General features: G+C 37.7%; 1 protein-coding gene across 1 annotated transcript in view; it reads left to right on the forward strand.

The window, feature by feature from the left end:
• Window positions 1-3606, forward strand: part of vps35 (VPS35 retromer complex component) — a 61122-nt gene extending 57516 nt beyond the window's left edge. Inside the window, exon 17 of the mRNA XM_048546450.2 lies at window positions 362-3606. Coding sequence (XP_048402407.1) covers window positions 362-541 — 180 coding nt within the window. The 3' untranslated portion in view covers window positions 542-3606. The remainder of the gene's footprint in view (window positions 1-361) is intronic.
• The last annotated feature ends 10356 nt before the right edge of the window (window positions 3607-13962 follow it).

Consider the following 13962-nt stretch of genomic DNA (forward strand, 5'->3'; position numbering starts at 1 on the left):
TCCAGTAAGACATTGCATTTTTTGACTTTTTTGACCTCTGCACAACTGTTAATGCAGCTGAATTTAACATTATCCTCCAATTCAGTCAGGTTGCCTTGTTCTGAACTATGTAACTATAGTCTGAGCATCCCTAACAATGGTTTCTATTACTGTACATTTTTTCTCTATGCAATCTTGAATCAAACCATGCATCTTTCCACATATTTACCTGTTACCTTGGTGATATCATCCAATTGTTTGCCTGATGCTCCTTTCTGAATGTGGCTGTTATCTCAGCTGGACATATTTGCATGTGCAGCATTAAAGGGGGGATAAAGTTAATGTAAATATTACACACTTTCCCTTAAACTTTCATTTGCAGGTGACTATTCAAGTTTTAAATCAGCTTATTCAAAAAATAAGGGAAGATCTCCCAAACTTGGAATCCAGTGAAGAAACTGAGCAAATTAACAAACATTTTCACAACACACTGGAGCATCTGCGTCTGAGGAGAGAATCACCTGAAGCTGATGGACCAATTTATGAAGGTCTTGTCTTGTAGCTCAGCACCACACAAGTTATAAAGATTCCAGAAAACAAAATCCCTATTACATCTCCTTTTCTGTAGTGGATGGTTATAGAATGTGCCTTTTAGACATGCCAAGACAATAGGAATGCCATTGAAATGTATTATAAATAAAATATCCTATCTATTGACCAGTACTACTTTCAAGGAAGACTTTCCTTTGATTTAAGCCAGTGATATTAAAAAACTTAATGTCATTTAAGAGAGATTGTTTGTCTTATCTTCCACAGTATGACTTGTATTTACCTTAATGTACACAGTTCGATTTGAGCAGAAAGTGATCACACTAATCTGTTTTATAAACTAAATTGTCTTTCAGTCTTATGTAAAATCCCTATATCTGATTTGAAAATTAGCTGTTTCAGCAAACCTCTAGCAATTCACCACATTTTGTTCGAGCCAATTAATTTGAAAGCCAGTATTTTATTTCAGCTGCGTATTTGCTCATGAAATCTTTTCTGTTGAAGATGGAAGTTACAAAATATCCTGTTGGATAGAACAGTAATTGTTTCAAGGAAGTGAGTATGCAGATTAGATCATATAGGAGTAGGCTAACAGGTCCAATTACCTCATATGCTATAACCATCTGATTTTATAATTGACAAATTTCAGTTAATTATAAAGCTAGAAATTACATGGGCACAGTTAACACGCAAAGGTTACTATTTAAATTTGTATTTAGTACGTTAGAAGCAAACTTTCTATGTTGTTAATTGGACTCAATCGTTCATAATATTTAAATTCTCTTGGGAATCCAGAAATCGCTGACTGTACCACACTAAGCTAAAATGATAAAAATTAACCCTCATTGGATATGCTGTTAAAAGATTTGTAACATTTTACCTACTTTACAAAATGTATTGTAATATGTGAAACAAATTAGCCAATCGAGATTAGTGTACTGTAGCTCAGGACAAAGTTCTGAAACTGGCATTAAATTAACTTGATCTTTTTACTTGCAAAATTAGCTAAAGTTTGCCTCATTCTGTTAATTAAGAACAGTTCAAGTATTTTGCCTCAACTTTTTACTGGACACAAATATGTATGATATCTAAAACAGAATTTGGTGAACCTTTCACAGCTTTTTATTATCCAAGAAACCAAGTTAATTTTAAAGTAGTATTAAAATTTAAGAACGTGCAAGTTCACACTGAACTTTCAACTTGCAAATTTTCAAGTTTGGTTTATTTTGTCATGCACAGAATATTGTAAAAGCTAATTAACTGGTGCAAAATCCCCAAATTCTACAAATTCTTCCCAGTGTGTAAGTGTACAGATCAAGAATATGAATGGTTTGTTCGGTTACTTCCTTACATGACCAATTGTCAAAATTCTGCTGTTTAACTGAGGCATGGAAGATTAAGGAAATGAAAGTAAGACCATGTGTCCTGATTTAAGTAACTATCTATTATCTCTGCTGGAAGCGCATCTCTTTGGACTTGAGTGCAAGGAATTTGATGCTTCTGTAGCCAGATAACAACTTAAGTTCACCATGGATGCCCGCACACAATCATTGCACGCTTGGGTGGGTTACTGGAAGATGACTTGACTAATTTGATCATAACTTAAAAGCTGTTTACTCTTTAGAGTTGAGAAAACAGGGAAGGGAAGTACCATGAAGTGTACCCTTTCTTTAACATGTAATTGGAAAACATCAACGTGGCAAAATATTTACAGTATAGCTGCTGTTTTGACTAACTTTTTTAAATATGCATGCAGCTGAATAGAAATTCATTTCTATCTTTCTTGAGCATCCTCCTGAAAGAAAATGTGGTTGAACTTTGCAATAGTCGAGAGCTATGCGAATCTTCTCCTTCTCCATTCTGAAGGATTGATTGGGGGAAAAAGTGTTAATCCATTTGTAACAAGTCCAGCTTTCGTATGGATTGTCAAATTATAGAGGTTGTCTTTCAAGCTATGCATTACACTAACAGATGTGAGGTTCTTTGTGGTGATTTTTTTTTTTAATTGCAGCCATTTTACATAGTGTCCTTAATTCCAGTAAATCTGTTTAATGCACCTCCTGTGTGACAATTCATAACCCAGCTATTTGCTGGCTTTTCTAATCTGTTTGCCACCTAAAAGAGAGAAGGAAGTTCTGCTTTGTCATAATTATTTTGACAAAATAGCAAATGGCATATCACTAAAGGGAGAAAATCTGTAGCTTGAGATTCCAAAAACAACAATTAATATACCCTAGTGTGTTAAATCAACCTTTCTAGGACAAGTGGTGAATTGACCAGTTTCTACACTCCTGGATTAACAACATGCATTGTTTAGCATTTTGTACCTATCTTTTTCTCTGAAGGTGTATTTTTTCCCATAGCCAATTCAAGTTGCTCATTGAGAACCATTTGTAAAATTGGAAGCTAGACTCTCAAATTAAAGCAATGCATAGGTTTGACCTGAAGAACATTTTTTTTGTTTAAAGCTTTCTAATTGTCTGACTGTCTACAAATGGCACACTTTTGGAATGTGCATTGTACTGTACATCAGTCAAGCAGATGAGCTAGGTGAGAGACTTCTTGCACATCTTAAAGGTAGAGAAGTCTTGATTAGCAGGATGATGAGAATTGTCCAACATTAATTCACTGAAAGCAGTGTATCTTATGCCCTAATTGTTTTACGTTTGTCAGTCATTTTCCTTAATCTGTGAAAACTGTTGCATTGTTCATTTTAGGTATTGATATTGCTTCTCTAGAATGCTTACTTCTCATTATGCTGTAGGTGTAGCAGTAATGTTGAATTCTATAGTAGTTGTAAAGATCATTCCTAAAAGTAGGCACATAACATACTTCATGTAAAATCTTGAGCTGCTAAGTTGATAAAAGGGTGGTGTTTGCTGTATTCAGAGGTTTATGATGTATTTGTACACATGTATCCTTGCAACCAAGCATGTATTCATTTCCCAATTTGAGAAATGAAGTATACTTTTTGAAATCACTGTAACATACTTGTAAGCTTTATAATTCCTTTGTAAATTAACTGGAGTATTATGGTCAATGTATTCAACAAGAAACCTATTAAAATGCTTGACCAAGTATTCAGTGTTCATTGTACTTTGCTTTTCAAAACAGTTCATTATTAATAGAAATTTTTCTAATGGTGATATTTCCATCAAAGCTGCTCTTGATGGTGTAGGGCAAGAGGAAACTAATGTGAAACTGAAACGCAAAAAGATACATGAGGCTGCAACACACTTGGAATGGCACACTTTTGGAATGTGCTTTGTACTCTACATCAGTCAAGCAGGTGAGCTAGGTGAGAGACTTGCACGTTTTAAAGGTAGAGAAGTCTTGATTAGCAGGATGATGAGAATTGTCCAACAGTAATTCACTGAAAGCAGTGTATCTTATGGCCTAATTGCATCAATACCTTTTTAAGGTGCTGGGAAATGGAACTTCAAAAAAAAATTGAAGGAATGCATGCTGAATATTTTACAATACTCTGCCTAAACTGTGGTTGGATGCCACTTGGCAGAATAGTGTCTGCAATTAAAGAAGTGAGAATTAATGTTATAGCGATTTTATGGTAGACAGATTATATTTACTTGGTTGATCAGTATACTTTTTCAACTCCGTAAGAAAACCTGTATTGGAAATTTTAAAGCTGAGATTAAGACCAAATATGAATGAAAGACATACCAGGAAGATGGCTACAGAGACTGATGTGAAGAGTGAGACGAGCAGAACTGGTGCTGATGTCCAATTATCGTCCATGCTTCCTGTCTGCCCATTTAGGGCGCTCTCTATTTCCATGCATCTGAACTTAGTTGGTCGTCATACCCTGAAAGGGTTTCAACACCTCAAGCAAACTTTAACAATCTGTCCATATTTGAACAATTGGGATTTCTGCCCATGAAGTGTAGCTTCAAGTGCCATAGTATTTAGGGCTCGCTCTTCCATAGTTTGGAAACAGATTATAATTGTTTTGACTAAGTGCCCTGCAGCAAGGGATTAAAATTTTCAGTATTGCCTCTTAAGAATTTCTCTTTTTTGGTATTCAGCACTTCCTTCTCTCTCTTTCTCAAACTGTGATGTGACTGCATCCCTTTACAATACTCTACTCTCCTGTATTTGTGTTGACATGGGTTATTTGGATTCTGTCTTGGGTGCAAAATTAAAATTTGTCTAATGTCTTATCTATTCAAAGCCACAACACACTTAATTTCCTAAACAATATTTAAATTGACATGCCTGTTTTCTTATGCTGGTAAGTTGATGTTCAAAATAATTGACTATCATCCTACACAGCTATTGCTGTAAACACCTTCTGCAGGGAGAAGAGCCAGTACATTTTATTGCAGAGTTAGGTGATGTAGCAGTTACTGTTTGTATTACATCAAGATTTAAGTGACCCAAACGTTACTCGGACTTCATAACAAAGTCCTAATTTTTAGATCTGCGTTAAACCTCTTGCAAAATAGGCTAATAAACAAAGTGACTTTTGTACAACATTGTACAAACATTCAGCATAAATGGTGATTAAGAACATTAACAGTTAAGATGATGTCACTTCAGTAAGCCAATGTATGCAACATAAACACTTGAGGTGAAAATCTTAAACATTTATTAATTAGAGTGGACATGGAATTGATTGCATGTTCCACTTCTGGGAGTTTGTTTTAAATACTGCACACAATGCATGCAGCAAATCTGTATTTATAAATCTGAAGATTATGTGCAAATAATATTAGTCTATAGCAGCACTACCTAGACCCTGAATAGCCAAGTTAGTTTCACAATTTGATTTACCCTCTTTGTTTAAGCCTATTTTAAAATTTTTATTTGCTATCTCTGATTCCCAGGGTTGAAAATTCCACACTGAGTTGGCTAACTGTAACTGGGATATACTTGATGCCTGACAATCTGATGTTGTATAAGATAGACCCAGGGTATGAATTCCCAGATCTGGAATTGGGGTTGCATCTGAATTTTCCCAAACTGAAGCTTCAACTTAATTGAAGTAGCCATTTCTTACCTCATCAAAACAGCTGCCTCATGAATGGGACCATTAGAATAACTCCTCCAAAAACAGGAACCCTCTCCTCCCTCTTCAGTGTTTTCAAATCACTGACCACCCTTGATCAGCTGTGATGGACTGGGCATGTCCGCATGACCAACATGAGACTCCCCAAACAGGTGCTCCACTCCCAGCTCCAAAACAAGAGGCACATCCCAGGTGCACAGAGGAAACTCTTCAGTGATATCCTTGTGGCCTCACTGGCAAAGTATGGAAACAGTTGGGCCATCCCCAATTTCTCTTCCCTCAAGTCCTTGAATGTGTTTCCTCCAAACCTCATGCCCCACTTTCTCAGTATTCCATTACAGAAACTTGCAAAACCATTAGAAATAGGAAAAGGAGAAGACTGTTCTGCTCTCAAGCCTGCTTTGCTATTCGTTAGGATGATGGCTGATGCAACATTCCTCACATCCATGGACCTGTCCTTTTCCCAAAATCCTGGTAACCATACTGATCAAGAAATCAATCTAGCTCTGCTTTCAACATACACAAGGATTCGGCCCTCTTAGCGCTCTGCAATGAGTTCTGGAGGAACTCAACCCTCAGATGAAATTCCTTCTTTTCTCAGGCTTAAATTGGCACCCCTTCATTCTGAGATTGAGATATTATTCTGAGAATATCTCCATACCACCAGTCAACCATCCTCTCCTGCTACACATGTGCAGCCAACTGAGTTAACCAACAGCTGATTTGCGTTGTATAGTTATACCAACAGCTTAGGCTCAATTCCTGCACTGGCTGAGGTTACCATGAACGACTTTCCTTCCTGACCCCTCCCCTTGCTGGAGATATGGTGATCCTCAGGTTAAACCACCACCAGCTGTGTTTCTAATGACAGAGAAGCTCTGTGGTCTGGTTGGATGATGGTGACTTCTTACCTGCCAAGCATCAAAGAAAGCTCTTGTGGGGGTTGTTAACTGTGATTTTGATATGATTGTAACAAAGGAAAATTATTCCTCTTCACCTTTGACCTGTGTTTGCAGCCTTTGTTGGTTCATCATACCAGTTCCCCATATGTCTCTCTGCCATCTAGCTGACTTGGAATTTTTCTATTTATGTGTACATCACTACCTATTCCTAATTGCCCTTAAGACTGTTATGAGCTGCTTCCTCAAACTGCTGCAATCTATGATTCAAGTACACCTACAAGAGGGTGTATTCTAGAATTTGACCTAGTGACAGTGGAGAAACTGCAACATAATTACAAGTCAGATGGTGTGGCTTGTATCTGTTGGCCTTCTCGTTGAAAATGTGGGTTCCAATGGTGGTGTCTCAACCTCAGAGTTGTTGCAGTGATTTGTGTAGAAGGTGCCTTCTGCTGCCACTGTTGGAGGTGGAAGGAACGAAGGTTGAATATGTTAGGATACTAATCAAGCAGGCTTTTTTGTCCTTAATGGTGTTGAGCTTCCTGTGTATCGGATCTGCAACCATTGCCATATTATACTATCCTGGTTCCATTTTTGTCTGTCAAGCCATAACCAGGGAACTGCCAATATGAAAATACGTAATATAGTAGTTGTTTTGACTTGTTTGAAAAATCTCCATTGTGCCAAGTTGGATAGGATGTAATACCCCTTTAAGTAATGTCACACACTGCAATATCATTGGCTTTATTGTGTTAATTAGCCACTTTTTAAATTTGTTTAAACACTGGGATCTATGAATAGTTCTCCTCAAGCCTGTGCTGACAAGTCATGTTTTTTGTTGAACATCTTCTGAAAGTTTGACCATAAAATGTTTAGTCAGATAATAAAACCTAGATAGAATCAAAAGATTACCTTTTTCCACATCTAAATTATAAATATTCATGCAATTCTATACAGCAGTCCACCAAATTACCAAATAACATGTGGCAGTGAAAAGCATGAGTGTTGAAGTTGGTGCAACCTCCAAAGTAGCTTTTTGTAATTAGACTGTGAATACATTGAAAAATATTCATTAGTCCAACAAAAATGCGTGATTGTGACAGTGAATCATATCAACACCTGGTTAATTAATTAGCTTCTTTTTATTCATGAGATTTGAATCATGGAGATATGGAGGTGGATAAATGCATTGTGGTTTTTTGATTTCTGTTGGCTTCCTCAAAATTAGTTTCCCTGTGGAAATTGGTGAAAGTGTAGTTATAATGGTCTTTGAAAGTATCACTTATGCAGATTAAGGAGGGAAATAATCATTACAATCTGACCTTTTCATTGTTCTAATTTTTTTTTCATTGTGAAGACATTTTAATTAACATCAATTTTGAAAAGCTGGACCTATGTCTGATGTGTTCTGGAAAAATAATTCACTTAAATGAGAAGTTCAATTGCTGCAATTGAACAGCAAGTCCTCAAAGACTGAACATCGTCTTTCTGCAATGGACTTTTACTTGGAGAGGGACAGAGAGGTTTTTCATTTATGTCGAGCTTTTCTCAATCTCCAAATTGCTTTGTGGCCAATTGTGTATTTTTTTTCGAGTATTTTCAGAAACACAGCTAATCTTCACACCGCAAGATCTCTCAGAGCACTGAGAATCATGATCAGGTAATTTGTTTTTCTATGTTGGTTGAGGGGTGAATATTAGCCTCACACACCTCAGTTCTTCAAATATTTGAAAGCAATCTTGCCTTGCCCATCTTGTTGGAAAATGGTTCCTTGGTTTAATGTCTCATCCCTCCAAAGACAACACCTACGATGACAATATTTTCCCTCAGAACTGCAGTGAAGAATCACCTTAGATTGTAATATTCCCACTGACGGCACCTCATGGTATATGACAACCGTGCCAGTGTGTAGCATAGGCTAAGGTTGGTTGAGGTAGTTTTCTGCCACAAACTATCCTTTGTTTATACCTTCTCTGTTCATCTTGCATCCTTGCTGTGCCTCAATGGTCCCAGTTTCAAAAACTAACAACATTGAATCAGTGTCCTATTCAATTATTTCTGATTGGAGTTTTCAGGCAGTTGGCCTGCTTGGAACTCTGAGCTGAATAATACCTTTTTGGCAAGCTGAAGGCACCAGGTACCTGCTCTGTCTTCCATTGTCAACATTCTCAGCTTGTGGTGCGTGGTAGGATAGGAAACTCATATTGATGAGGCAAAATGTGTACTTAATGTCTTTAACAAGCAATAATTCCCCGCAATAGGCAAATTGCCACTCCTTGCCTCAATGCCCAGAATTTTAGTAAAGTTGAAAGGGTTCAGAGAGATTGACAATGCTGTTGCCAGAATTAGAGAGTTTGAGCTACAGGGAAAGGCTGAAGAGGCTAGGATTTTTTTCCTTGGAACATCGGAGGCTGAGGGGTAACTTTTATATAGGTTTATAAAATCATGATGGGCTTGGATAAAGAGAATAACTAAGGCCTTTTCTGAGGTTAGGGGAGTCCAAAACTAGAAAGCATAGGCTTAAGGTGAGGGGAAAGATTTTATAAAAGGCCTGAGGGGTAATGTTGTCACAGACGGTTGTGTGTGCATGGAACGAGCTGTCAGAGGAGGTGGTGGAGGTGGGTACAATTGTGACATTTAAAAGGCATTTGTACATGCACAGAAAGGGTTTAGATGGACATTGGTTAAATACTTTCAAATGGGACTAGATCAGTTTAGGATATCTGTTCAGCACACGAGTAGGACCTAACAGTCGGTTTCTGTGCTGAACGAGTCTGACCCTGCAGAAAAGATGCAGAGAGTCGCTGCCAATGTTAACATAATTCTCACTGGATTTTTCATGTAACTCTGCCATATTTCTCATTATAGCCCATGTGGTTCATTTTGTCCAACGTAAGGGGCAAGAAACAGCATGTGGACTGGATCGGTAACCTAGGACTCCAGGCTAATGTTCTAGGGACATAAGGTCAAATCCCACAATGGCAGATGCCAAAATTTGAATTCAATAATAAAAAATCTAGAATAAAAAAGCTAGCCAAATGATGACCACGTAACCATTTCAATTAGCGTAAGAAAATATCTGGTTAATGCCCTTTAAGGAAAGAAATTTACTGTCCTTCCTGGTCTGGCCTGTATGTGACTCTAGACCTACAGGTGACTTTTTTCTGCCCTCTGGGTAATTAAGGGGCAGGTGATAAATGGTGGCCTAACCAATAATATTCATACCCAATAAATAAATTATTTTTACATAAGTGCTGCATCTGGGATCTGTTTTAATTATTAATGATAGATGTGCGGTGAGTTGAAACAGAGGTGCTTATCTTAGTTAACAAATGGTTTATTACTTGTTAGAATCATAGAATCTGTACAGTGTAAAAGCAGGCTATTTAGCCCCACACTGACCCGCCAAAGGACAGTCCATCTAGGCAAATCCCCCTGTCGTATCCCTTTAAATCTGCATTTCCCATGGCTAATTCATACAGCTGGAATGTCCCTGGACGCTATGGACAATTTGGCATAGCTAATTCACTGAATTTGCACATCTTTGGACTGTGGGAAGAAACTGGTGCACCTGGAGAAAACCCAGACAGAAATGGAGAGAATGTGCAAACTTTACACACAGTCTCCCAAAGGTGGAATCCAACCGGGATCCATGGTACCTTGAGGCAGCAGTGCACCCCATCATGGTAGTCAGTACCTTGGATGTTATTAGTCAAGTATAATTAGAAGGGACTGTCGGGATCTATACAAATATATCTGCTCCCTACGAAGGTTAGTGTCAGTCTCACTGTCTCAATCCAAAGATTGTGTCATCATCAGAGTGAGGAAGCTAACACAGCTCCAACATTTAACTCCTTTAGAGCCATTATTTTACACAACATCTCACAAGCCTTTGTCCTCATAATTGTCTATATAGCTATACTGCATTTAAACCAATCTTCCCTGTAAAGCCCTGAGTCTCAGATGGAGGTAGTTTGGATGTTTCACAGTTTTCCCAGAACACACTACCTTTGTACTTGGCAGAAAGGTAGGTCTTCTGCTTGAGGACCGCTGCCCCTGATTCTGAGATAGGGATCACTTCTCTGCTGTAGGATGTTGATCTCAACAGTTGCTTTTCTTTTTGGATTCTACCATAAGTCTTGGGAATCCAGTGAGATCTTGGGCACCAAATGACCTCTTGATTGATAGGTTTGTTTTTTCTGTGCCAGTTGATCTCAGGATTGTAGTCACACTCCTTCAAATCTACAGAGAAAGCTGACATCAAAATATGCATTCAGGCTCCAACATGAAGATTGTTGACTGCGAGCTATATACAGATTTTAAGCTCTCTTGCGTGTATTGCTTTATAGAATATCTTGCAGTATGCTGTGCTCTTGACTGTTATTCTATTTATGCCATGTAGTTTCACCCTCTGTTGGTATATCTTCTGATTGTTCAGCTGTGTTAACTGGTCTGATAGGATAGTGACATTTTCATTTGTATCCAGTTGAAAAATAATAGAATGTCCATTGACACAATAGGTTGTTTGAAAACTGAATCATTTGGGATTGCAACTTCCCTTATAAATATGTTGATTATCTGTTCAACAGGAGATTGGCCTACTCCTGTTCCTTTGCCTAACCATTTAGGGACAATCAGTCCCTGGAGCCTGCTCCGCTATTCAAAAGATCATGGCTAATTTGTGGCCTAACTCCATATGACTGCCTTGGGCCTGTATCCCTTGATACCCTTGCTAAATAAACATTTGTCTATGTCAGATTTAAATTTAACAATTAAATTAGCATCAGCTGCCATTTGAGAAAGTTAGTTCCAAACCTTTTCTACTCTTTGTGTGAAAGTGCTTTCTAACATCTTTCCTGAATGACCTAACTCTTAGACAATGCTCCCCGATTCTAGAATCTTCAACCACTGGAAATAATTTATCTATCCTGTCTTTCCCAATTAATGACCTGAAGACCTCAATTACATCACCCCTAATCCTCTAAATTTGGAGTTCTTTACGTGTATAGCCTCCTTCTTTGCAGTTTGGTAACTCTGCCCTACTTTGACACATCTTCTGGAAGTGGCTTACAATATTACAGATATAACATTGTTTTGTCATCACTGGCCATTCCTGGTGCCTATAAGACTTACTGTTCCAAAGTGCTATTCATTTTCCATTTCATCTCTTAATGTGATTAATTCTTATTAGCGAAATGCTGTTTAGATCTGTATCTATTGTGTTCTTACATTCAATCAATATTGTTAAAATTTGTTTTTGTAAAGTTTGCTGGATCCTGCACTACAACAATATTGTAATAATTTGTTTTGCCAGTCTTTTAAAACTGTGGTGCATTTTCTTTGCCATTCTTTAAGTTCAGTGTTACTGCAATACTTTATTAAATTCTTCAATAAAGCTTTTAATTCTATTAAATGCTGTTCTGTATGTGCATTACTGTTAAAGACTTGTAAATTCTAGTTCTGTGTAATACTGTATCTCTTGGTTATTGGGTTTTCCCATTTTTTTTAGGATTTGCCTGACTTTCTTAACCATAAAGGTGGTGTTCCTTGTATTTCTTAGTGTTTTCATGCCTTCTGCATCTAAGGTAGAGTTTTCTTACTACTTCCGGGACAATATGGATACTTTCTCACCTTTCATGGTCCAAAGTGCAATGTATAATTTCTGCACAATATTTTACATGAAATTCTGCCTCTTCTTTAGTTATTTGCTCCTCCTCGCCCTCGGCCTTGTTTGGTCTTAAGAATCAATTTCAAACAAATCCTGTTCTTGTGGATACCTTTCTACCAGACCAAAATAATTTTGGCATAAAAGGAGCCAATTTAACTGGGCTTTCTTGAGTTAGCAAGAAAGGGAATTTATTATTTATTAAATGTGAGAATAAAGTTATAATGCAACAGACATATACACAGATTAAGAATAAGTGAGTTGGAGGAAAAAAAAAAGTGGTAGTTGAAACATAACTGCATCAGTCGCTTAGTCATTTTTGAAGAGTGGAGATTAGAATGTTGTGGCCATTACAGTGAATGTCACCAGTAATATTCACTTCGGTCACTGAAGAATTGATTTCAAGATTTGTGGCTTTGCAGGTTGACATTCTCTTGTCTTGGTTCCAATCAGTAGCTCACTAGTCGCACTCAGAGTGAAAGAAGTATCTTTTCCTTTTCTTTCTTGACAGTGCAGTGATACCTAATGACTGTTCTCAGGCAATGACCTTAGTAGTATATGTGACACCAAACCACTAGGATGTCAGGCCACTGTCACACACATCAGGATTGAAATTCACTTTTAACCCTATGTTTCGCATATTATTGCTGAAAGGGTAAAATGCAAACAGATATGCAGGAAATGGCCTGCTCAGAACAGGTTCAGTAGTTAGCCTCTCGTCATCTGCTCCTTTTTAGACTTTTTTGTCTGAAGTTTCCCTGACTCTGTAAGAGTGGCACTCAAGAATTTCTCTCCAGACAGCCACTGAATTAATATCAGCAGTCATCTTGGCTGTATTAATTCTCTTTAAAAACAAAAAATGTTGGAATTAAACTTCAATCTATCCATAATTATCCAAGGTTATGATCTGTGGTCATGACAATACTGGGAAGTGTAGAGAGACCTTACAGTGTATGTTTACAGATCCCTGAAAATGTCTGGAGGGTAAATAAAGGGTAAAGACACCATAGTCTTACCAGAAATAGGGCTGCTCTCTCATCAGAAAGAGACAACTGATGTGGTTTAACCTGAGGCTCACCATATCTTGGATGAGGGGAGACACTGAGAAGTAGAGTCCTTTGTGATAACCTCAGCTGGTGTGGGAAATGAACCCACACTGTTGGTGTCATCTTGCATCGCAAACCAGTCATCCAGTAACTGATGCCTGGAACGGTTAATAAGGTAGGTAAAAAAGCATGTGAGACAATTTCCTGTCTTTGTCAAGGTATTGAATATACAAGCTGGAAGGTTACATTGGGATTATATAAAATGCTAGTTCAGCGCACAAAACAGTGTATGGTTTCAGTCATTCTATTTCATTAAGTGATTCCCCAAATGGTATTAAAGATGCAGTTTATGAGTACTTTGCCCTGGTTGGTAAACTTTAGCAATAGCAAATAACTGGTTAAAGAGAGCCTTTCTTTAGAACAGAGGAGACTGAGGGAAGGTTTGGATTGAGGTTTATAAAATTATGAGGGTCCCGTAAAGCCTGGACAGTCATTTACCAGAGAGGTCAATATCTTGTGGGGGGATAGCTTAAAGTAATTCATGAGAAGATTAGAGGAAGTTGAGGAGAAATCTTTTTGATCAGAGGATGATGGGTGTCTGGAACTAATTTTCAAGAAAGGGTGGTAGAGGCAGAAACTCTCGTTGTATTTAAAGAGTATGTGGATATGTACTCACAGTTGGTATCTGAGAGTAGCCTTGACAGTACTTTTTCTGGCACAAACATGATGGGCTGAATGATTTTCTTCTGTGCCATAAATTTCTATGATTCATTAGTTCAACAAATATAAAACTGCCTC

This window comes from Stegostoma tigrinum, chromosome 16, assembly GCF_030684315.1.
Source record: "Stegostoma tigrinum isolate sSteTig4 chromosome 16, sSteTig4.hap1, whole genome shotgun sequence".
Taxonomy (NCBI): Eukaryota; Metazoa; Chordata; class Chondrichthyes; order Orectolobiformes; family Stegostomatidae; genus Stegostoma; species Stegostoma tigrinum.